The sequence below is a fragment of the Pelmatolapia mariae genome, linkage group LG15 (genome assembly GCF_036321145.2).
Source record: "Pelmatolapia mariae isolate MD_Pm_ZW linkage group LG15, Pm_UMD_F_2, whole genome shotgun sequence".
Classification (NCBI taxonomy): domain Eukaryota; kingdom Metazoa; phylum Chordata; class Actinopteri; order Cichliformes; family Cichlidae; genus Pelmatolapia; species Pelmatolapia mariae.
In genome coordinates this window covers 37,708,363-37,732,845 of record NC_086240.1, presented here as the reverse complement: position 1 = coordinate 37,732,845, position 24,483 = coordinate 37,708,363, and the positions used below count along the sequence as shown (strand labels likewise).

General features: G+C 42.9%; 2 protein-coding genes across 3 annotated transcripts in view; one reads left to right on the top strand and one right to left on the bottom strand.

Annotated features, from left to right (window-relative positions):
* rnf13 (ring finger protein 13) overlaps nucleotides 1–14,568 on the top strand; it is a 38,978-nt gene extending 24,410 nt beyond the window's left edge. Inside the window, exons 5-10 of the mRNA XM_063494550.1 lie at nucleotides 2,091–2,178; nucleotides 3,929–4,019; nucleotides 4,742–4,847; nucleotides 5,658–5,751; nucleotides 13,032–13,112; nucleotides 13,304–14,568. Coding sequence (XP_063350620.1) covers nucleotides 2,091–2,178; nucleotides 3,929–4,019; nucleotides 4,742–4,847; nucleotides 5,658–5,751; nucleotides 13,032–13,112; nucleotides 13,304–13,668 — 825 coding nt within the window. The 3' untranslated portion in view covers nucleotides 13,669–14,568. The remainder of the gene's footprint in view (nucleotides 1–2,090; nucleotides 2,179–3,928; nucleotides 4,020–4,741; nucleotides 4,848–5,657; nucleotides 5,752–13,031; nucleotides 13,113–13,303) is intronic.
* A 1,277-nt stretch (nucleotides 14,569–15,845) lies between these two features.
* LOC134643082 (profilin-2-like) lies at nucleotides 15,846–23,261 on the bottom strand. Of its 2 annotated transcripts, none has more exons than XM_063495295.1 (3): nucleotides 22,942–23,255; nucleotides 19,954–20,146; nucleotides 15,846–17,565 (listed from the first exon to the last, which is right to left on the bottom strand). In XM_063495295.1, the coding sequence occupies exons 1-3, from the start codon at nucleotides 23,068–23,070 to the stop codon at nucleotides 17,468–17,470; spliced, it is 420 nt and encodes a 139-aa protein (XP_063351365.1). In that variant the 5' UTR covers nucleotides 23,071–23,255; the 3' UTR covers nucleotides 15,846–17,467. The 2 variants fall into 2 exon arrangements, with proteins under 2 accessions (XP_063351365.1, XP_063351366.1); XM_063495296.1 differs by lacking the exon at nucleotides 15,846–17,565 and adding an exon at nucleotides 17,572–17,996 and having other exon boundaries at nucleotides 22,942–23,261.
* Between the last annotated feature and the right edge of the window lie 1,222 nt (nucleotides 23,262–24,483).

Here is a 24,483-nt window from a genome sequence, read left to right as displayed (position 1 = left end):
GTCAGACGGGAGACAACCCAGAGTTTTTGGGGTCGACCTAAACGATCGAGACTATCTATTCTGTGTGTTTGACTGAAAATGCTAAAAACATTTGTCCAAAATAACTGAGCAAAGCTGGCAATTTTTTGGAAAAACCCTGGCCTGGGACATTTCTAGATTATGAAGAGGAAAAAAAAGGTTTCAGAGGATAGTTGCTGCACTGACCTACGCAGTAAACACGTTACGCACTAGTGCAGGTGTCTGTTTTGTAGAAGAGGTGGGCGGGTACACATCTATGAGAGTGTGAAGAGGGTGGGATGTTTATGCAACACTTTAAAACACATACAAGCACATGATAATAGTCTTTGGCTAAAGGAAATAGCCAGTAGTGTCTCGGCCTGGCTTAAATTAAAGAGTTGCGTGATAAAGAATATCTGTTTTCAAACTAGATGCTCAAAATGATATCACAATATTTTCAGGATATTTGTGACGATGCAGGAAAAATCTGAGTGACCTTTTATTGCAGTTTGCAGAGCTTTTTTTTTTTCTTCTTCTTCTTTTTTTTTTAATTTAAAAAAAGGTGTCAGCAGCAGGATTATAGTGTAGTAGGTAATAGCTAGTGTTTTCCCTGGAAATTTTAAGTAAAAGTATAAAACACCTGTTTTATTTGAACAATAATTTGACCCTGTAATTCTTCAGGGCCTGCATGATATTTTCACATAATAAAACTTGGGGAAAAAAAAACACGCTGTGGGTGGCACTTTCTAACCAGCTGGTTAAAGCCCTGCTTTACCTCCATGTTACTGCATCAGTGATTTCCATGCACTGTTTGCTTTTCCCGTCATATGGATTCTAACTCCTGAGTGCTGCAGCCATGCTTGGTTGAGTCATTTGTGTACGTTTGCATTGCACATCAGCAGCTGCTAGCATCTCCTCCTTGCCCGCCTGCATAGGCTGATTGTACTCAACTGTGTTTTTTGCCTCATGGTTTCCACCTTCAGCAGGAACACCTTTCAAGTCCTGTGTTTTGATGGAGACTGCTGAAGTAGCTCCCTTGTAGGGGGAAAAATAATCATCATTTGATGCTGAAACGCAGCTCTTACTGTCAGACATGCCCGGGCTTGACTCGATGTTGCTCATGCGATATCGCGATATGACAGTTTTGCATCATGTAAGTTTATATTGGTATTAACGCGGATTAGACGATACAGTACATGCCTAATGCAAATAGTATTTTTAAAGATTTACATTGCAAAGTATTAATAAATTGTCCAATTAGAATTTAAATGCAAAGCTTGTTTTTGTTACTATATGTTGTGTTCTTACTTATTCTTGATGGCTGATAGTCATGGCTTGTTTTTGTTGTAGAGCACAGAAAAGCGCCTGTAGGGTATCAGATTGAACCATGTTGGCTGTTTGTTATAAATAAAATAAGAAATTGTAGCACATTTGAAGCAGACCAGGCATCAGGACACAAAGCCATTCCAGTCTAAATATCATTTTTTTATTTATTTTTTTCTTCGTGCTGTTTATCCGAGCCTTGGTTGAGAGGGCCGCAGGCAGAGCATTGAAGCCCAGACTCCTCTCTCTCCCTGTCCACTTACTCCTTCTCATCAACTCCTACCAAGACTTTCCCAAGCCAACTGAGAGATACGATCTCTACTAATATATGTAATATGTTTTTGTAATTACTATTATGGGTATCTTCACATCATTGGACTCTCATATGGTCTTTAACCTGTAGCCATTACAAATACTTTGTGGCTTTCTCTGTGCCCCGTTTCCCATCGTTTCCTTGGAAGCTTCCTATTTTGTATCTTCAGTTAAAGCTCATTCAGTGTTTATGCTGCTTGTCTTTCTAGAGAGTGAGCCACAAAAATGTTGAGCGGTACTTCATGCTTCATGCTGCTCTGTTAAATAATGAAAATCAAATTTGGTCACAGTATATGACAGAAACTGCTGTTATCACATATACTGCTGTCACTTTTATCCACCTGACCCCCACCACAGATTTTTTCAGATTGACAATCGGATGTAAACGGTTTTGCCTTTTTTTGTTTGTTTGTTTGTTTGTTTGTTTGTTTGTTTGTTTGTTTGTTTGTTTGTTTCAGGTCCTCAATGCCCAAAAAGCCGGCTACAAGGCAGCCATTGTTCACAATGTGGAGTCCGATGACTTAATCGGCATGGGATCCAACGATGGTAAGATGCTCCTGTTATCTAGTTCAGTGCTTTAATGGGTGCTTGTTGGGTGGCCAAGCAGTCTGAACCTCCTTTCCTTTTTGGATGTCTGTCCTGTGAAGCTAACGGCTCAATAATGCTAAAATTTGGGATTAAGTGTCGAAGATCAAGGTCACACAGATCACTTTTTATTACAATATCATAACATGTTACACAAATGTGTGATAGGACAGAAATAATGAATGGGTGAATTTTCATAGCAAGAAGATCAGCTTCACTCTGCACAAACACTTCTCTGGTCTTTGTTCGGCGGCATAACTCAGCAGCTGGTGAACCTTTAAAATCTTTCCTCATCACACTCCCTGCCGGTGGCTGATGCCCTCAGACGTCGGTGCGTTGGTGGTTCTTGGTGTCTGGGGCTGGGCGCTCATGTATGTACCGGCTCACTCCTGGTGGCCGCTTGGCGGGGCCTGGCGCCTGTGGCCCAGCTGGGCCCTTCCAAGCGGCCACCAGGGGCGTGGGGAGCCCTCTGGGCCTGGGGCTCGGTCTTCTCTGGCACAGCTGGCTGCCGGCAGAGCCCGCGGGCACATCACTGCAACCCCCTCTGGCCTCTGCTCCGTGGCTGCTGGGTGACCCCTCGTCTGGTGCTCTCCTCAGCTCTTCCCAGGAGGGTGGCACGGTTGCCCCTTTGGTGGTCTTCCTTGGGTCCTCGTACTCTGGGGCCTCTGGATGTCTGGGGCCTGGATCTCCTCCATACCTGCTTCATGCCCTGGGGGACGGGGCTATGGCTCCCCACACTCCCTAGCAGATTGTTACATGGAGAAACCTTTTGAATACAAGCGTGCTGTTCCACACAGGTGTACACACAGGTGTTCACTGTTCATAGACACAAACTACACCTTTCTTGGCTGCTACCTCAAAGCACATTGTGCGCTGTCGATCTTGCGTACTGCACAATAACATTTAAGATTTAGTATCTACTGTCAGCTAGTTTATTGTGATGGTGTTGTATTTATTATGTTGCTCTTTTTTGTTTGTTTTTTCCTGTTTTGTTTTGTTTTTTTCTTCTCTCGACAGGTGATCCTGGTGTTTTTTCTTTTTTGTTTGTTTGCTTTTCTTTTTTTTTCCTCCCTCCTTTCTCACCATCTCTTCTCCCCTCTAATTTGTATTTCTCTCTCTCTTTCTTTCATTCTTTCTTTCTCCCTGTCCTATCCCCCAGTCATGTCTGTCCCGTTTGCAACAACTGAAAATAAAATAAATACATAATTATAATAAAGGTCAATCAAATGGACCAATATGACAGGGCCATGATGATCCACTTGGTAAAGTAAATCCGCTAAGCATCTTTTTTTGGCCTTCAGACAACAATTCTGATGGCTAAAGATCCAAACGGGACAGGCAAAAAAAAAAATCTTTCAAAAGGATGCATCGATGTTTGCAAACGCTCAGGTGTAAAGTATTTGACTTATTGGGGAAGTTGTTTACTAATCAGAAGGTCAGTGGTTCAAACCCTGGCTCCACCAACCTGCTTGTCTAAGTATCTTTGTGCAAAATGCCGATCACCAAATGTGCCTTAGATGCATCTATCAGCGTGTGTGAACATTAGGTTAAAAAATGCTCAGGCATGAATGTGTGTGAATGGGTGAATGAGACTTGCAGTAAAAAAGCACTTTGAGTGCTCAGAAAGGAGCTTTAAAAGCTGCAACTGAAAGTAACTGAGTAATTCTAGATGTATGTAACTTATCCATTTTGTTTGTTTTGGTTTTTTTAGTGGATATCATGAAGCAGTTGGTTATCCCGTCTGTGTTTGTGGGCGAGGTGACTGCCAACACTCTGAAAGAGGACTACATGTATGACAAGGGGTAAGCTCAAACCCAAATCTCTTCCATTTTCTTCTTCTTTTTTTCTTTTCCTGCCCATCAGTATAAATAGAAGCAGCTTCCTGCTCGGCTCCTCTAACATTCCACTATGAACAATTCTTACTTTCAACACGTAGAGGAGAGCTGGCTGCTTTATAAAGCTGGCTCACTCACCGGCCATTCTTTGCTTTCCAGCCAGGAGTTTAATTTGTTGTTACTGTAAAACAAAATGTGTGCAGCATGAACTGTAATATATCAAGGAGAGGACTTGTCGCTGCCGATCACATGAGCTCAGAGGTCACAACATTAACGTTTCATTTCTCCACCTTAACTCGGTTGGTGTTTGTGTCAGATACATCCTAATACATGAGGGTTATTCCCACATGCTGCGCAGCCAGGGGAACGAACACCAAACATGGTATTGGCATATTTGCGTCAGCGTGGGCCAGTTTGGTTGTTACATATTTGCCTGAAGCACAGATAGTCTGCTGCAGAGAGACTTCTGACTGAAATAAAATGTCATTATGTTGATAAGGGGACCTTTATGTAACTGTCACACAGGTGAAAAGCACTAAAGGGAATCTCCTTAATGTGGCAGCTCACAGCAATGAGCTATAACAGAGTGCTGTTGGTGTAGGTCACAGTCACCAGCATAATGCCTGTCTGTGAAAAGGTTAATGTTTACCACATGTCCTGCACCTGACAGCGCTCTGCTTTTCTTTTAGCGGCCATGTGGTCCTCCTGCCAGACTTCAGTCTGCCTCTGGAATACTACCTGATCCCCTTCCTCATCATCGTGGGAATCTGCCTCATCCTCATTGTGGTCTTTATGGTTGGTAAATTTAAGATGTCTTCATTTTAACTCAGGGTTAAAGCATTTTACAAAGGAACAACTAAACTTGTGTAAAGATGGATAGTAATTTGTTGTTTTACTGCCATCGATTTGATGATTAAGAAGTAAAAACAGTCAAATCCACACTGGTCTGATACTGAAAGGGCTTTTTTCCTTGTAAGGACTCTTACTTGCTGTAAAAATAATTCTATATTATTTTAGGAAAACCAAGTTTTAATCCCAAAACGTTGTTCTTCATCAGGCACCAGACTTCAGCCCAGGTTGAAGTCATTTTATTTTTTATGTTCCTGTAATAATTAATCCACCAGTGTTTGCAAGCTCTTTCATCGAAATGTTAGTTTTAATGCTGAATTGTAATTATTGTTGTTAATCATGAATTTTTGAATTGACAGTTTTACAGAAAAGCAGAAAAAATAGTAAAGTACATTATTAATTTTAATTAAAATGCCAAATTACACTAATTTACTTGCATCCCTGAACAGAAAGACATTGTTTTCATGGTTGAATGTTATGCTTGATTAATTTTTTTTGGCTTCTCAAAAATGTCCAGCGTGTTAGCTCAAATTTTGGTACGAAAACAATAATTCAGTTTGTTATTTGCTTAATAAATAGCAATAACATTAAAAAAAAATTTAAACGTGTTTTTGAGCAGTTTCTTGTTTTTATGACAGGTGGTCTAATAAATTTGTTATGCACTGTAAATTTAAGCTTCTTTGACTTTACTTGCACAAGATCTGTGTGTGGTTTGCGCTCATTTTGACAGTTTTGCTCTATTTGTGCTTCGACTAGATCACCAAGTTTGTCCAGGATCGACACAGAGCTCGGAGGAGCCGCCTGCGCAAAGATCAGCTGAAGAAGCTTCCCATCCACAAGTACAAGAAAGGTAGGAAAAGATCAGTGGTTAGCATCGACGCTTCACAGGAGGACGAAAATCTCAATAATTTCACTTCCTGGCTCAATAAAGGTTAATTTAAGAGTTCTAGGTGGCTCAGTTTTTTGCTAAAGCTACTGTGTAGCACAACATTTTGTAATGATTGTGAAGGCACATGTTTGAAATAAAAATGAACTGAACTGAACATTATCATTATGCGCATTATGTGGAACAGTGCTACATGTCTGTTAGCAAGGTTTCAATGAAGTTTGTTTTCCTTTAGCAAAAAATATTCCAGCATTGTGTTGACTCCCTGAAGCAACCAGTCGTTTACACATCTTTTAGTCTGACCTCTGACCTTCGCAATCTGTAGAGATGCTATTTTCCTCTTTCGCTCCTTTCTCTCACATGATTCGGCCAAGAACAGAGATGTCATCGATGCATTGCGACACACCACCGCTCCCTGGAGCTCTGCACCTAATCGGATTAATATGGACTTGATTTTTTTCCACAAAGGCAGATTAGAGCTCCTCTCTGTTGAAACTGAACACATGACTGATGGTTTGGAATGTAATCTCGGTCATGCTGGGGCCGGCTGGGTCGAAAGCTAAGTGTAATTTGGATTTTACCTGTCAGGCAGATGTACAGGAGAGCGTGTACCGCTTGTTTGTAATAGGAGAGAAAATGTGATGAAGTAAAAATAGATATCTGCTTTTATTTTTGTGTAAATATTTGAGTGTGTCATCAAAAACCTCTGAAAGCTTTTTAAGTAAAACTCTGTGGCTTCTCCGTCTTTCTAAGTATAGGTGTCAGGCTGACTATAGCATTGTTTTGAAAGGCAAATCCTCGTTGTGTGTTGGGTAAATAAGTTTGTCTGTGTATTTAGATGTTTGCCGGCTGTGTTACCTCCAGCAGATGTATTTTGCGGGCTGGAAAGCCCCGGACTGCAGTCGTCTGTGCAGGGAAACACCGGGGAGCTTTGAAGAGAATGGGTGGTGCATAATAAGTATCCCCCTTGCAAAGCTGCTAATTGAGGGGGGGTTATGAGCAGAGCTGCTCCTCCCTGCCTGGCAGTAATTGAAGCACGTGCAGCAGACCAGCTAAAAGCAGCATGTGCTGCTCTGGTCACTGCTTCTGTCACGTCAGGCTCTGTGGTTTGTGCGCTGTCACGGCTGTGTCTGCGAGCAGTGCCCACTCTGACTCAGGGTTTCCACCAAGCACCGCTGCAGTCACCCTTTACTGCTCAGGCGAGTTCGGACGTTCAGGAAACAGCCCCCGGGGCGGCATCTGCACGCCTGTCAGCTGAGTCAGAGCGTTTAACAACACGGGAAGGGGACACCAAATCTCCACCTAATCACCTTTTGAGCTCTGCACTTTGGAGCAATGCTAACCTGGCAAGAAACAAAGTGTCAGGTTTGAGTATGGGAGGGCTGTCACAGTGGGACAGCACCCCTATTGTCTGATTTTGTGTGTTGTTAGGCGGTGCTTACCTCAGGTAAGAGGAAGGCCTCAAGCAGGATTTGGCCTCTGGATATTTGGAATGACTGCAGCACTATTTCTGGTGTTTGTGTCACTTAAAGGGAAATGGGCTGTTTTTGTAAGTGTTGTGAGTTAGTGGTATACTAACTACATACACCAGTGAACCTCTATGGCTATATGGTTTCCACACAAACCCTCATCTAGAATGCAAAAGCTTGTCATTTATTGATCATTGTTTACAGCAGCTGGTTGTATGTGTGTGTGGGAGGGGTTTAAGCGCCACATTGTGACTTGTATTATTTTTAGCTGTAGCCTTGCTTTGGGACAACTCAACTCCACACAATTCAATGTGATGCTAAGAAAACTTGCTTCCTGCACCGTTACTGAAGTTTTTGGCACCGTGCCTGAACTTCATCACTGCAACGGTGCAGCTTCAGACTGGGAAAGATGTCTAATGGTGCCCTTCTTGGCCCAAGTTGCAGCAGATAATGCTGAGCTCGGACTCTGGGGTACTTTGATCAGATGCAGCTTTAGTGAGTGGGAGTACTCTGATGCTGTGTGGCTGTTGATCTTGAAGCTGCAAATCTGAAACCCTGAACAGTTGTGCAGAATATTACATGTTCAGGTGCTTATTTTGAAATGGAGCGGAAGTTGCAGTGCAGAACGTTTTTCTGCAAAGGTTCAGTGGGCATGTTCTCGTGTTAAAGGTCTCGTAAAACATTTAAATCACTGATACCTTTTTGTACTTTGTTTAACCTCTTAAGCCCCAATGCCCCCTGATACGGGGGCAAAAAGCAGGAGATCAGGTGGGCTTGGGGCTTAAGAGGTTAAAGTGCAGCTACCTCGATCATTTCAAAGCTTTTAAGGTTTGCGTCTCTTGGCTGATGTATCATTTAGTGCTTCCCTGTCTCAGCTTGGCTACAATAATCACACCAAGGTGGAAGCAGCCAGCAAGCCCAAATCGATAGCTTACCATTTACTCCAGGAGGCTTGTTAGTGGCAGTGTTGGTATACATCTAAATCTGTAATGGCTTTGCTGTGTGTTACTGTGAGTCATAGGTCAGGAGAGCTAAGAAATGTAGCATGGTGTGGAGTCACTTTGGGAAGTGGGAAGATGCTTGCCAGCTAATTATCATCACCGCAGCCTGAGCTGCTGCTGTGCTGGCAGGATGTCTTTCTGCTGATGAGAGTATCTGCTCCCCATCTGACAGAGGAGCTTACACCGGCATCGGCAGATATCTGTCCATCACTTCAGCAAATACTTTAGTAGAAATTGATTTGCAGGTTGTAATTTTTTTTTTTTTTACACCTTTGATGGCTACTAAGGGGGCCAGAGTGTGCCAAGAAAATATCCTCCCAACCGTTACACCACCACCACCACAGCCAGCCTGAAGTGTTGATGCAGGATTGGATCAATGCTTCAGATTCTGACCAGGCCATCCAAATGTCGCAGCAGAAATCTGGAGTCATCAGACAAGGCAACATTTTTCCAGTTTTCTATTGTCCAGTTTTGTTGAGCCTGTGCAAACTGCTAACAGGAGTGGACCCTGGTGCGGTCTTATGCTTTAAGGCTTGATATGCAGGTGATCTTCTGCATAGCTTGGTAGTAACGAGTGGTTATTTGAGTTACTGTTGCCTTCCTACCAGCATGAAGAGGCCATTCTCTGCTGACATCAAGAAGGAATTTTCTCCCATTTTTTTCCAGCATCCGTTGTGTGGGGAAAATCCCAGTAGGTCAGCAGTTTCTGAAGTACTCGGACCAGCCCGTCTGGCACTAACAACCACATTTAGAGTCACTTAAATCACCTTTCTTTTCCATTCTCATGCTCAGTTTGAACTTCATATAACTGGCAGATTTTGTGAATAGTTGAATAGTTACCGTAATTCCCGGACTACAGAGCGCACCTGATTAAAAGCCGCATGCTCTAATTTTAGAAAGAAAATCAATTTTGTACTTGTACAGGCCGCACCGGATTTTAAGCCGTATGCGTTTCACTCGTAATATGAGATATTTACACAGAAATATTACACATGAGGATTTTTAACGTTTAATTTAATCTGTAAGGTAACGTAAACATGGTAACATAAACGTTATGGTAATACAAAAATACATACTGCAAATGCTTTTTTTTCCTCGAACAGCGCCTGTAACACGGCTACCTTTAAGTATACGTACGTATCGATAACACACAAATTACCAAATTACGTTGCTTATGGTTTTTTTACGAAACAGTGCACAAACAACATTACGTCTCTTAACAACCGGTAAAAATATATACCGTATATATACTTCTTATCAATTTTATTGGTCTACTGTTACCAGGCAAAATGTTTTTGGCCGCATGAAAAAAAAAAAATGCATTAGCCGCACGTCAGTATAAGCCGCAGTGTTCACAGTGTGGGGAAAAAAGTAGTGGCTTATGACCCGAAAACTACGGTACTCTTAATAAAGGGGCTGTCGAATGTATTTAGACAAAATTGAATATTACAGAGTTTGTCTGAGTGACTGTGACAGTGATTTCTTCTAGGATGCCCATTCCACAAGGCACAATGGACTCGCTTGATGGTTCAAGCATGAAAATGATGTGAATGTCACTCTGTGGCTTCATAGTCACTCAGTGGAACATTTTGGACCAACGCACAAAATGCCAATTTACCAAAACACCAAATTTTGGAAGACAGAACTCCATTAGAGTTCCAGACCGTCGGTGAACTGATGCCATGGCACATTAAAGCTGTGATAGCAGCAGGTGGTGGTCGAGCCGAGAGATAAAATGATAACATGGTAACCTAAATTAGCGTTTTTTTTCTCATACCCAGCAGAGGACGACTTCTCTAGTTGCAAAAAAAGTCTGAGAAAGTGACCCGAGCAAGCTCCAAACACTTTCCTGATGAGTTTATGGTCTCATTGAAGCCGGTTACTATGTAGCTCCTTCCTCCATAAAGACAACATTTGATGATTTCCTGTGTACCCTTCAGTATATATATCAATAAAGACGTAGTTTGATGACCATTAGAATGGCTTGTGTGTGCATAGGCAGGGACCACCCTCACTAGCTTCTAATGCAAACCCAGTCATTTTATTCTATAGGCAGGTCTGAAATATATGACAGAAACCGCTCAGTTCAGAAAAGAGCTTTAAGGAGTAAAGAGTGAGGGCAGGTCATGTGGTGTTACCACGTGAGCGTGCAGCGTCGTTCGCTTGCTCAGTCACATCCACTGCTTATTCATCACTTCAAAGCACTGACACGGTACAACCTAAAATCTACAGCTCAAGGCTTTAAGACGGGCGGGGCCTCACTGACCGGTGTGTGATGTCACACTGTTTGTGTCCATCTTGCACATACAGTCTGTGGGCCCAGCACCTTATTGAGACACATGATGTTTTCTTTTTGTAGTCTGCTGTCATGCAGGTCGTTTGCTTAAATAAGTCGGACGGTTGCAGTTGGCCAGCAGACAGTGCTCGTAAAGATATGGATCAGAGGGGGTGATGGTGGATAACGTCACTTGTGTGCATGGAAATGGGATTCCTCAGACTGAAATGAATAGTAAGCGACACAAGGAGTGTCTGCACGCATGGTGCACAATGCCTTAATGAAAGCCACAATACCCGTGCAATCAGCGCACAATGCCAGTATGTAACATAAGACCTGTGCCGACATACAGCATTATGTAATTGCAGCTGTGCGACTGCCGGCTAAGCACCGCACTGCCATTAACATGACATATGCTCCAGTTTTCTTACAGAACCTTGCATCAGCTCCACTGACAGCCTGACATTTGAAAGCGAGCTTTAGCCTCACTTTGACGCCAGTTTTTGTCAGGAGTCGGCGTCTGACAGATGTATGAGTCAGAAAGTGTGAATGCACACGTGCAGCAAACTGACTGGAAAAAACAATAAAAGAATGAAGGGATTGATTTTGACCCTTGGTTTTACTCTTCCTCTGATCTTTGACCTGCAGTCTGTTCCTCCCTGTGTATGATGAGTCACCCCACCCCTCCCTGCAGCTTTGCACATTCAAACCAAGGCGAACACACACACACACACACACACACACACACTCTGACTGGACTGAGCAGCTGCAGTGTCTCAGCCGTCGGTGTGTGAAGCATGTTGATGTCAGTATAGAGGAGCCCTCTCTGTCTCTTAGCTCAGTGGCCTCCTTGCCAGCTGTCCTTGTCTGGTCGGCGGTGACAAACTGTAGATGCCCCCCCCCCCCTCGTCCTTTTACTCAGTTTTTGTCAGCCTCTCTTTCATTCGCCTGCCCGCCCCAGCTCTGCTACGCATTCACTGCTTGTCTGAAGTTCAGTAGGACAGCGTGGTTCCTTTGAGAGCCAGGAATGCTGGCAGGCTGACCGATTAATGGGAAAAATGGAGGGGAGAGGAGCTGCACCAGCTCTCAGAGCTTTTTAACGTGTGCTACTAGCCCCGAAACGTAATTGCGAGGGATTCCCAGCATCTGAAAAGTTGCCAGATGTGACCTAGATGTTTTTCGAGGGTCCAACAGCCCAACTTTTAAACTAGGATGGGGAGTAACCACCATCCTGATGAAAAACACGCTGCTTTAGATATGTTATGTACCCCACGTAGCCTGAATCTGAGCTCACAGAAATTGCGTTATTGTGGTGGAATATTCGAGAAACGTCCACAGCAGTTTCTTTGATCAGCTCAAGTGGGGTAATTTGTTCTGTGACGGGTGTCGACTCGGTTAGACTGTGAATTATGTTCTGCTGCAGTGCTGTGCAGAGCCCTGGGCTTTCCTGGAGGAATCTCTTAAGTTTTCGAGTGAACAGGCCATATTTGTCCGTTCTGAGCAGCCTTAATAAAGTGCTAATAGCTTTTGAAGTGTAGCAGAAAGCGATCCTCGATGGCATTTTTATTTATTTATTTTTAAATGTTATCTCCCCAGTGCGAGGCCTCAGAGTTCACAGAACAGAGTTCAGAAAGCCACTGAACGTTTTTCTTCTCTGCTTCTCAGAATAGCTCAGTTATTGCCACAGTTCAGCATTTCCTGAGTGGATACTGGATACTGGATCTGTGCCTGCACAAACTCTCCCTCACCCTGCGACTGTTCAGCACTGGCAGCGAGGAGAGGAAAGGATGGAGGCCGCTCTGGAGTCGTGTCAGAGGAGTGTTGGGCGAAAAGAAAATTAGCGATGATTGTGGTTGTGTTGGTGTTTTGAGTTAAAAACAAAGCTGAAAGTGAAACGGTCGAGGCGGAGCCGCAGTCGGACACGCTGCCTCGAGTTGGAAGTCGATGATGGAGGGGCGGTTGATGCGACTCCCCGTCCTTATACGGTCACATGCGGCTCTGGCGCGGACACAGAGAGCTCAGTCAGGGAAAACATGCTCATTTAGAGCTTACATAAACACACCGACCCACAGCCCCCTGCTCTCCCGGCCTCCCTCCAGCTCAGGCAGGGAAAGAGGAAGGGAAGGAAAAGGAGAAGAACGCTGTGGAATTTGAGAGGGAGTGCGCTGATGAATTCCTGAGCTTTCAGTGCGCACAGGGAATGAGATGCTGCTCTGCCCTGCAGGCTGAGGATGGGATGGGTGGTGCAGGAACAAAGAATCGAAGGAAATCGGACTCGCGAGGCAGCCGGACTTTGTGAACCTGCTCGACCTCAGTGACCTTCAGAAACATTAGCACTGTCAGGGATCACAGTGCATTCATTCTCTACTATTAAGCATGCAGCATCTTTATCAATGAGTCCCATCCCTATTAGAAATTATGACTCTCAGGGGCTCAGAAAGCCACTTTCTTTCAAATGTGTTCAATTAAAGGGAGAATATGGTTTCTTTCTCCCCCCAGGTGATAACTACGATGTGTGTGCCATCTGCCTGGATGAATATGAAGAGGGAGATAAACTCAGAGTCCTGCCGTGCTCTCATGGTGAGTGACTACAAAATACCCACAGTTACACTGACAGAAGCCAGTTACTCTGATTTATTCTGTTTGGATCGTTATCATTTTATTAAGTAGATAACGAGGCTCCATCGTGATCTTATTCTCGTACTTTAACCTTTGCTGTGACAGCCATCAAAGGCTGGTTTGCATAAACAGGATGCCCTTTGTGTTCTCAGCCTACCACAGCAAGTGCGTGGACCCGTGGCTGACCAAGACTAAGAAGACGTGTCCGGTGTGCAAGCAGAAGGTGGTGCCCTCGCAGGGCGACTCGGACTCTGACTCTGAGGGGGAGAGCGGCCCAGAGAACGAGGAGGTGTCTGAGAGCACCCCGCTGCTGCGCTCCCTGGCCTCCACCAGCGCCCACTCCTTCGGCACCATGTCCGGGGCGTCGCGCTCCGAGCATGACCAGGAATCCTCGGAGTACGAGGACGACGAGCTGGACAGCAGCGACACCGAGGAGGAGGTCACCGTGGAGACCGTGGTGGTGCAGATGCAGCAGCCGTGCTCCGAAGGCCACGAGCACGACCTGCCCCGAGCTTGACCGACGTGTCGCTTAGAAGCTCCCCGGCCTGCCCGACCTCACAGCTGCAGAGACTTTTGTTGTGGGCACAATGCAGAGTCATCCCAGTTCTTCTCTCACTGCTTACAAATACATTGTAATTTCCTTCTCACAAAATACAAATCTTAAGTTTTTGGTTTTTATCATGATTATGGACGAAGCTCCAGTCTGCATACCTTTGGCATCGCTTTGACCAGGCTGATGCGTACAGTACACTGCCATACTGTACTTTATTTAGTCGTAAAAAGATGACACACAAGCAGACGAGTCCAAAGGTCCCGGACACACGATCAGTAAATGTACTGTGTATATAAATATAGATCACAATAAAGGACATCTTGCATTTATTGTATATATATGTTCATGCTACAGTGACACAGGTTGGACCACTATGCAGCATTGGTTTTATAAAATTAACACTTTGAGCCACAGCGATGTGGTTTGCCAATTTATTTCTATCATTAACTTTTTGTTTTGTTTAAGGAGCTCTTGTGTTTTGTGCCACAGTTTGTTACAGTGATTCACACCAAGAGAAGCTCTAGTTAAACTGGTCTGAGTGACACACTGGAAGAAGAGGGTGTGCTCTCCGTGTGGTGTCACATGAAGCTGTGGGTTACACCAGTTCAGATTGTGAGAACTGTCCGTCGCCTGTGGTGAACTTCATTTCGTTCAACTCGAGCAGTTGCTGTTCGGTAGGCCTCATGGTGCACGCTCAACTGACCCGATGTATTTTTAAGACTGTTTGTAGTAAATAATCAGATGTTTTTTTTCATAACACAGCTTGATTTTTGTTCATAAATCCTGTTGCCTTCTCATTTCATGTATTTTTTGTTTTCCTGCTCAAACATCTCTGTAAAACTTCACTTCAATAAAACGCCTGACGAAGAAACTTGACTGAGCTTCATTACTTGAGCTGAAAAACATCCTGCAATTATAGGTTTCTTGGTAACATTCAATAGTCGTCCAATGACCTTATCCGATACCAATTGGCCTGTTAAGTCTGACATGGCTCATTAGGAAAGTGGAAGTAAAGGAATCTTTATGCTTTAGTCAAATATCAGTAGTTTCTTAGTTAATGAGTGCAGTTTTACATCTACACACTAGATTAGGATTTTCTGGGGTGGCCTTGTAGTTGAGGCCTAAAACGTGGCAGATCTGGTCTTGGTTCTCCATCACTTCCTCATTTCCAGTGGAAGGGGGGGGGGGGGGGGGGGGGGGGAGCAGCATCTTGGTTTTTCCTTCAAAAATAGTCTAATCTCAGCTGTTCTGTAGCCTTCTAATCATCTCCATTAACAGGAACTGTGGACTTGTGGTAAGGAAACGTCACATTATGGTTTTTTCTGCGCACTTTATGGACCTTAAACATCCGAGAGTAAAGATGAGATGTGTTTTGATGGACCTTGAACGTCTGTTAAAGTAATCAAAAGCCACCTCAAGTTCCTGAACAGCTGTAATGAAAGCAGTAATGTCTCAAGTCTGGTGACATAAGAAAAAAAAAAAATAAACTTTTCTGTAGAGGAAAACTCATTTCATGACTTCACAATCTTACACTCAGATCTGAAGAAGCACTTATGTTCTGGGACTAGACTTAACCCGTGTCTGGGAACTCGGGCACCTTACATGAGGGCTAACCTGACGTTAACACATGCAGTTAGCTCAATCCAAACATTACCACAGATTCTGAGAGTAAAGTGTTCAGATCAACAGAGAAGACAGTAAACTCACAATCTGGTTGGAATAAATTTATTTGATCTGTCTGTAAACAAGGTGATAAATCAATTTATGGCATTTCTTGGTTTTATGCATATGAAATCAAATGCATTAAAGAGACTGTATCCCAGATGTAAGAAGAGAAAAAAAAAAAAAAAAAAAAAATTGTGAGGAAAGAAAATGAATAGACCGGCAAACAGGACTTGAAACAATTTTTTTTCCTTTTTTTTTTTTTTTTAATGAGTACACATATCCCACAAGGCCTAAACAGTGGAGCTGAAGCTAGAAAAATAAAGAAAAAAAAAAGTGCCAATGAAATGACCCCTTCATGGACAGTGGGTAACAATCCGTTTTACAACAGCAACAGATCTCTCTACGTTATGGCACAGGATACACAGGTTCTGCAGTTAAAGTTTCGACAAGACAGCCATGAGCGTCTTTGTTCCAACTAATCCCATCTCCCATTAAGAGTCATTTCTACTGTTATTTTTTTTTTTTTTTTTTTATTCCCCCCACTTGGACGTTGTTAGCAGTGCTGAGCGTGGACAGGCTGATTCCCCAGAGCTCAACTGACTAGAGAGAAGGCAATTTATTCCACAGTATTATAGTTGTCAACACAGCATGGGGCTGCTGAAATGCAGTTGTGTGTTTCTTCTAAGAGAAAAAAAACAAAAAAACCTAATGATCATTTTCTTCATGAACTCCCACCCTTACCTCCACTGATACTTCACTTTTTTTTTCTCTTTTTTTTTTTTTAAACTTTAGTATTACTGTCTGGTTAGTGTTTCCTTCATCAGAAAGAATAAAAAGCAGCCATCCTTCACATGATTTAGAGCGAGTGTACAAATACCCGACCTTCAACTATACTTGGTCCTATATAAAGAAAAAGAAATTCAAACTGGACACACTCCAGAAGGTTATATGCTGGGATGTCTACTGTCCAAAAAAAGAAAGAAAGAAAAAAAAAAAAGGCAGCCTTTAAAAAGAAAACAAAAAGAAATTAAAGAATATACATTACAGGAGCTGGCAAACAAAAGTATTAAGTGCCTGAGCCGTTGTTACTGTGGAATGTCCGTGGGTTTTCATTTTTCGTGTAATAGGGGAGGGCTGCTATGCCAGGAGGAGAGTCCCACACCACCACCACATTTGGAAGGACAGAGGTGATCACAAAAGTCCTCAGTTGGATCCCTTCTTACAATCCACTGTGGGCTCGAGATGATCTACAGGGGAGTGGAGAGGGGCTGATCTCGCCAAGATCAAATAGTGATGCCCCAGAGCATCCTCGCATTTTGTTTGTTTTTTTGTTTTAAAAACACAGATTAAGGGGTGATATCTGACAGGATGGGAGCCGGAGTGGCGAGTAGTGTTTGAAGACTGCCCAGTGAGGTTTAGTGTTTGCTTCATTTGAACAGGAAGGGGAGGAGCAGGGAGGGAGGAAGTGAAAATTTGGCAAGAGGGACTTTGGAAGATTGGGGTGGATGTGTAGTGGTGGATCAGAGAGGGGAGCGACGGTGGTCCGAGATGCGCGCAGTCTCCCCACCAGGACGTGGAGGGGTGGGTGGGGGCAACGACAGAGGAAGACGTGACGAGCTTTAGTGCTCCAAAGGCATCGGCTGCTCGGGGAGGGAGTGTGTGTGATTAAGTGATGGGCACTAATGAGGACGAAAAATAATAATAAAAGAATAAGCTTCAAATTAAACACTAAAGCCTTAACCTGTGAGTGTTCAGCGAGAATTTTTTTTTTTGCTGGTCTTTAAGTACAAATTTGTCATGACATCCTGTTAGCAACATGCTCATCTTTGCTATGGATCAACTCAAGAGTGCTTAGAGGGGTATTAAAGAGTACACAGAGCAAGTGCTTTGAGGGGGGGTGGGGGGGGATGAGTGGGTTGGGGGGTAATGACCAAAAAAAAAAAAAAAAAAAAAAAAAAAAAACCCACACGGCAAAGAGAGATAACAAATGGGGAGAAGAGAAGGCAGAAAAACAAAAACTACAAACTAGGACTGGAAGTAGTGTGAAATGCAACAGGGTGGTAAGGGTGAGCTGCTAGGTAGCTGGGTACAGGCTGCTTTAGTATCCGGACTTCCTCAGGTACTCAGACATCTGAAATGCTTTCTTGTTGAGCTGCCCTCCATGGACACCTTCCTTCCCCATGACAATAACCAATGCTGGAGTACACAAAGGAAAAGAAACAAAATAAAATGAACAGGCATGTTGATTGCAGGGCTGGAAAAAGAATAACACTCAATGCCATCTCGGCCAAATATGGGGACAGAGCTCGAACCCTGTGCCGTTTAGAAATGCTCCTGGGGTTGTTTAAACGGGACCGTTCGGGGACGCGGGGGAAACATGGGCTCAACATTAGATAGAACAGATTTATTTTTTTTTGCTTTGTTTTTTTTCCCCAAAAATTTTATGCTTTTTTTTTTTTTAATTTTCCTTTGTTTTGTTTTTTATTTGTTTTTTTAACCCTACACTGCATAAGCTACATCAAAACTAAACTAAAACCCTGAATCCCTCAAGTATTTTGCCATCGAGTATGCCTTCTTATTCAATCCGCCTCCATGGACCCCTTCTTTGCCCATTACCAAGACCAAGACTGAAAGAAAAGAGACAGAGAAGGGACATTTAGAGAAGGTGCGGAGATCACACAATGAAAAGAAGAAGAGCACAGAGCTAAAGCGGCAAAGGCGGACGAGACGGCTACAAAAGGAAGACAATGGCACAGAAAGCAGAGCGGTGCCTTCAACTCTGAAGGCTGCGCAGAGCTCCAACATTCATTTTCTTATCGGTGCTGCTGGTGGCGACAGGTCACGTTACAGTTAGGAAGACAGTAAGTGCAACAGGAAAATAAACGTGAAGGATGCATGCAAAGCCTTGTCGTCAGATCTGTGATGCCCAAACAAGCAGAGGCACAGAGCTGGAGTTAGCACAGAGTCCACTGCAATAGCAAACTGCCACAAAGACTCCATGCATCGTTTATTTTATAAACTATTAAGAGGACACTGCTCTCCCAGCATGCTGTGGTTTAACAGGAGCTAAAAGCCAGATCAAGGCTTTACTACACTTTAAACGGCTAAACGTAGACCACAGAACTCTGAAACTAGTTCAAAGTCCCTTTACAGTGATGAACAAATTCAATGCAGAGAGGCTGAAGTTTATCTTTCAAACTTCTTTGGGAAGCTTTCTCTGATGCACTGTGTGAAAAATCTAGTCAGTGTTTTAGCCACCGATGGGAGTCAGTCTTTGTTTACCAGGTCAAATGGCTGCAAGAGTAGCTTCTATGTCCATTTTAGTTACATGAGTAAAATATCCAAATAATACCTGCTGTTTGGCCAAGAGGGTGGGGCACACAAAGCCTAGCATTTCATGGCTGTTTCTGCTCCTATCAGTCTGTTTAATGTGTCATTATGCGCCATGACAGCAGCAAAGAACAAGAAAGTGAAGTTAGGAACTATTAACCATCACTAATGCAGCAGCATGCTTGGCATACCTCTCCTCAATACATGTGTTTAAAAAACAAAAAAAAAAACAAAAAAAAAAAACCACACCCTCATGTGCCTCAAATACTAGGACAGTGTGGAAGCGAGTGGGAAAAACAGGTTGTGAATTTGAAGGTAAAGGGGGGGGGGGGTGTTAAACCAGAAAGGAGGAAGATGCATGCATTCCAGAAAGAATTTCCCAGAAATCCTGATCCCAAAAGTGAGCCCAGAAACTGCTGATGCAGTCTCTGTTAGCTAGAGTACCTTGTGGCATGAATTGGGCGGGACAGGACATCGGGGCCCACACAGGCAACATGAAAACTGACAACTCTCAGGCAAGTCCTTCAAGACTCAACTTCAGCTTACTGAAATATTATCAAGGTTGTGACCCATGACAAGCTATAGCTGACAAGAAATACATTTTAAAAAGCCTTTAAATTTAACCTACTGATGGTCACATTTAAGGCTGAAGCTTAAGAATTTATCTAGTTTAAACCATTTCCACAAAGAAATGATACCCTTTAATTGTTCCGATTTTTGGCAGCTGTAAGAAGTTCTGAATAAACTGGAGGCAAAATGATTAAATTCACATATCAAAAAAGGTAAACATACAGACACTTTACTAAACCATAACTGATTATGATTTTCTCATTTGTAAGCTGCTTAGTCTTAAAGTGTTAAAGGTAAACCATACCAATTAAACTGCAATATAACTATAGCTGGGAAATAAACTCACTCTTGGATAATAGTAGTCATAGCAGATAATAGAAAATCCATATAAATCTCTGAATATGAACTTCCTGAGCTCAAACAACCTGAATATGCATTTCTACATGGAAGCAACTGCGGCCCGTTATCGACCGTCACTGAAAGAAATATCCAGACATTTTACACCCATCTGTCATATATTGAGGAAAGGTGCAGTCAACATCTACCCCACATGCTTGCACAAGACAATAATATCATTTTAAAAGCAAAAATAAACAGCTAAACTAAAATGGTAAAACTCAAAGCAGGTTACTGTGTAACTACTTAAGATTTAATGCTGCTAACAGCAGTATACCTGATGCTTACCTTTGGCTGCTCTGCCTACAGAAACATTGTATGTGGGCTCTCCTCCTTGACTCTTTGTTCGGATGTCCATTGTCCAGTCGTTGTCAATTTGGAGGCTGTCTCTGATTACGGAGCACTTTTTATTGCCCAGGGTCAGCCCACTGGTGAAGAATCCCTCTCGGTCCTTTCCTACTAACACGTCGATTTCTTCAGGCTAGGAGGAAGCACAGAGATCAGGAGGTCAGGTACATCCTTGTTAAGATCAATGCAGAATATTGCTTATGTGGAGACACTTGAGGGTTTCTCCACAAACACAATTTAAACACATGTATTGCTCCATAATGTGGGTGCTGTGAAGCCTCGAGATTGAGCAAGAGCTACACAAACAACTTAATTAGGTACGCACACATTGTGAAAGCCTGAGCAGACACCAGTGTTTCAAATTATTTGGCTGATGGCTGCATTGTCCAGTGTTAATTGCCCAGCCTCCTCTCAGCTCAGAATCTGCTGTCCCTCCACAACAAAAACATCATTGCTTAATATATAAATTGAGAAACATACTGAAATAATTTGGAATTTATTGTAGTAAAATAGTTCTAATGATAAATGCACAAGTGTGCCCAACTCTAGTCTGTGAAAGCCTTGTGCCCACAGCTTGCATTCATATTTAATCTGCAGCTTTTAAATTACAAGAGGGTAGAATTAGTATTTATTGCCACTACTGCACAATATTCAACTATGACTGAATTTATACACAAGATGTCCAGAGCTGGCTGGACTCTCGTGTAATGATTTCCCTTAATCTATATATAGTTAATGGGGGTTTCAACATCTAACAGGAAGTATATCCTAAACTAACCTGTACATCTTAAGAGTTTGTTCTGCACCAGGACCCATTTAAGGCACCAACATAAAAATGTATTTTACAGAAGACCTCCAGGCCAAATTTCCATTATCATGAAGTATTACTCTGCAAGAGGCCCAAAATATACCTATGGGATATTTTAATTAATATGGCTTACAATTCAGTCATTAAAAATGTATGAGGTCATAGTTTCTATCTTTGACAAATTGTCCTTTTCCCCCCTCGACCCCAGTCAAGGAAATTTTCAAACCACACTCCATTATTGATGTTTAAATAACGTTTCTCTTTAAAAGAGATGCGTATTAAAAGATTAAGTCTTGTTGAAAAGTGCTCCCCCCCCCCTTTTTTTTAAAAAAAAAAAAAAGAAGTGTGTAATGGTTTTTATTAGTCATCTTAGCACAGAGGGCAGTGTTTAGACTGATACAGAGACCATCCAGCCCAGGGCAGATGAAAGCACATGGTCTGTTTCAAGGAGTCTCCTTTATGCTACCGGTGGAGAAGTCCTGAAATCTCGACCATACCGCAATGACGAAAACGTTAAGCTGCTAATATTTCACTTTTGGGGACAACTTATTTGTTTTCTTTGAAACTCAGTACAGTAAAAAATATATACATTTTCTTGCTCAAACTACTTTATTTGGAGCGAACTGCAGAACAAAAGGCGTTGCCCCTTGAGTCCAGAAGTGCAGAGTCATGGCACACAGTCAGGAAGGGAAAACGGCAAACTCAAAGCACGTCTACCGGCTAAGATAACGATAGCATGGCGGCTACCTACAAGCCCAGGCCTGGGTTGCTAATTTGGTCACTTCAACCGGGAATGAAAAGCCGCCATCCCCACATGAAAACGACTTCAGATCCCCTGAAAACCTTCTGTATTCATGAAAACGGGATTCCTTTTACCAAATTTAACCACCGGGCATGCTGGTTGACAGCCGGTAAAAGCAGACTTCTTTTACAAGTTAAAAAGTCCATTAAGGAAACTGCTGTATTTCAAAAGGAAAAACGCTGCCGTTCCTTAGCTCCGAGTGGGCACTCCCAGTTAACCTCAGATAACGAAACCACAGTCCCCGCCACATGAGCGGGGTTTTCATTTTATAATAGTCAGCCAGAACTGCTAAATCTTCGTTATATTCACGTTGGAACCGGAGGAGTCCCGATTAAAAACGTAGATGACTGGCAAAATAAATTTAACGGACAAAATGGAGGATGGAGGAAAACCCCGAATGTGTCTGTTAAACAAGTTAGCTTTACTTTCAGTCGACTGAGTTTTATTTGTTGTAAAATAGGAGCATCCGACGCATGCTGTCCATAACACGGGGTGGCATGCTAATGAGAAAAAAACCGAGATCCGAGCCCAGACGTCTCGGTTAGCTCCCATGGACAAAAATGAATAAGAAACTGGGAGCGTGTCCGCCATCTTGGAAAAATGATGGGCGGTAGCGGTGGAGAGATTCACAGAAGCCGAATAGGAAAATTGAAAAGGACCAACGGAACGCCAGCACGTAAGGAATGCGTGCGAGCGCCGCCAACCCTGCGCCGTTAGCGTTAGCTAGTAATGATTGAGGATGATGGTGGTGGGGAGGGAGATGACCGGCCCGATTTGAGCTAACCGTGTAGTTCGCTAATCAGTGGTAACACTGACTTAGTCTGCATGGAAAAGCTTATGGTAGCCGAAACTACTAAGCAGTTTTTAACATGCGAATGACTAATTCAGGATACAATAGTTTTATAGGACTGCCGTTTAATTTTCTTATATTACTGTAGCTTTTCCAATGCGGCTAGTTACTGTTAGCAGCCAAGTTAGCCGCTTTAGCTCGAGTTCGCGGCAACGATGATCTCTAGCTTGAGCTCTTCGGTGCTGCACAGTTATTTTAAAAGGGAAAATGGCTTAAGCGTTGAGATAGTAGACGTACAATAGAAGCGGGAAAAGAAAGGTGGCAATTGCAGGCGACAGGTTGAAAAGCAACGGCGCACACATGCCAGTGGATCCTATGTGTGACCACCGGATACCATGTGTACCCACACTGCTTCGCTTATCCCCCATTCAACAAGGCCTGGCATGCAGACAAACGTATAAGCGACATGCAAAAATGTGCATTATGCGCATACACAACTAGGAATACCGACGTACAGCACATACGTACCGTTATGTTGGCAAAGGTACCGCCGACAAAAGATGCCCAGACATATTTGGCGTCCGCATATCCAACAATGGCCGCGTCCTGGCAGCTGCCATCGGCCATCAGGTTGTCCACGTAGCTTTGCCAGGACATGTTTGTGAAATTAGTTTTAAGGTGAAAAAAGTAAGCTAAGTCACGATCGCCTCTTGAATGACGAAGAAACTGTGAGGAAGCTGTATTTATCGGTGGTTACACGGGCCTCCAGCAAGCAAAACCCCCCCGGCACCGTTACGTCCCGGCTTTCTTCTGGTCTAGGCAACGAAGAGGAGCCGCTGCAACCGGACAGGCGCTTGGGTGTAGTCCTGACTAAATCACTCCGCCCGAGTCGTTGTTCGTCTCTCCCCCCATTGTATAATATAGGAAGCGGCGGAGGAATATCATGGTTTATCGCGACAGCAATAAGGAAAACGGTATTTTTCTCAAGTGCATCAAAGATTTAGCCAATCTTCCAGATTTTTTAAGGCCTTAAACTTGATTAAAAAACAAGTTTACATTTGCAAAGGAGAATTTTAATGGTTTAAGGCTCATGTGAAGCTTAGACTACTTGGCCAAAAAGCAAATCGGTGTAAGTTATTCCGTTATAAAGTTTAAAAAGGCATTTTGTTTTTACACAGTTTATTTTTTTCACTTTATATTGATCATTTAAGACACGCTGGCACCCATCTCTTTATTTAAACACTGAATTAGAGTTTTTTGTTAATATTAAAAATTACATTAAAAGTTTTATAGTTCTTGATTTAACATTCCAGTGATGGCTACACAGTCCAGTTAATCATGTGAGAAAATTCTTCCTGGACTCTGTTAACTCCAATGGTCATTTGAGTTACTGTGTCATATACAGAATGACACCTGCCAGAAGAAGCACTCTCAAAAGATCACAGGTGAAAACAGAGAGAGGTAACTGAAAATTATCTCATGGTTTAAGCTCTCGGGATCATGAGAGAAAACCTGTTGTACCTTTTGGGTAGAGCATGTGTCAAACCTGTATCTTATAATCCCAAGAGAAAAATATGAATGGAATATAATGTGAGGCTGCCATCATTAGCACTGTGTCAAAGAGAAAAGGTTTTTTTCCATATATGTGCCTAATGTTTACATGTTAAGCATGGTTTATGCTCGAGAATGCATTCCAGTGAATACGGAGCAATCATGTTTATTTACTTTTTTATGGGAGTTGCTCATGATTTTATTCTGCGTTACTTCTCTAGAAGTGCTCTTACAGTGTGGCAGTATGACAGTTGTCACAAAGTATGTAAATGTAGGATTTTTATGGTGGCAGGCCTAAACTATCCTTTAACCTTTTTCAAAACTATTTCTCTGTTGCAATTTCACTGTTTATTCGGTGTTGCTTTGCAAGTTTAGCTCAAAGAAAAGAAAAGAAAAGCCTCACAGCATCTCACACAATAACCGCACCCACTGAAAACAAAGGGAAAAAAACCATAAAAAAATAATAAACATAAAACAAGCTCGTTCTTTGGGAGGCAGTTGGAATAAAAGGAATAAACA

Coding starts and splice junctions, on each gene's coding strand:
- LOC134643082 (XM_063495296.1), bottom strand. CDS start 23,070: ATGTCCTGGCAAAGCTACGTGGACAACCTGATGGCCGATGGCAGCTGC. Junction 20,147..22,941: donor GTACCTTTGCCAACATAACG/GTACGTATGTGC, acceptor GCTTCCTCCTAG/CCTGAAGAAATCGACGTGTT. Junction 17,997..19,953: donor TGTAGGCAGAGCAGCCAAAG/GTAAGCATCAGG, acceptor CTTTTCTTTCAG/TCTTGGTCTTGGTAATGGGC.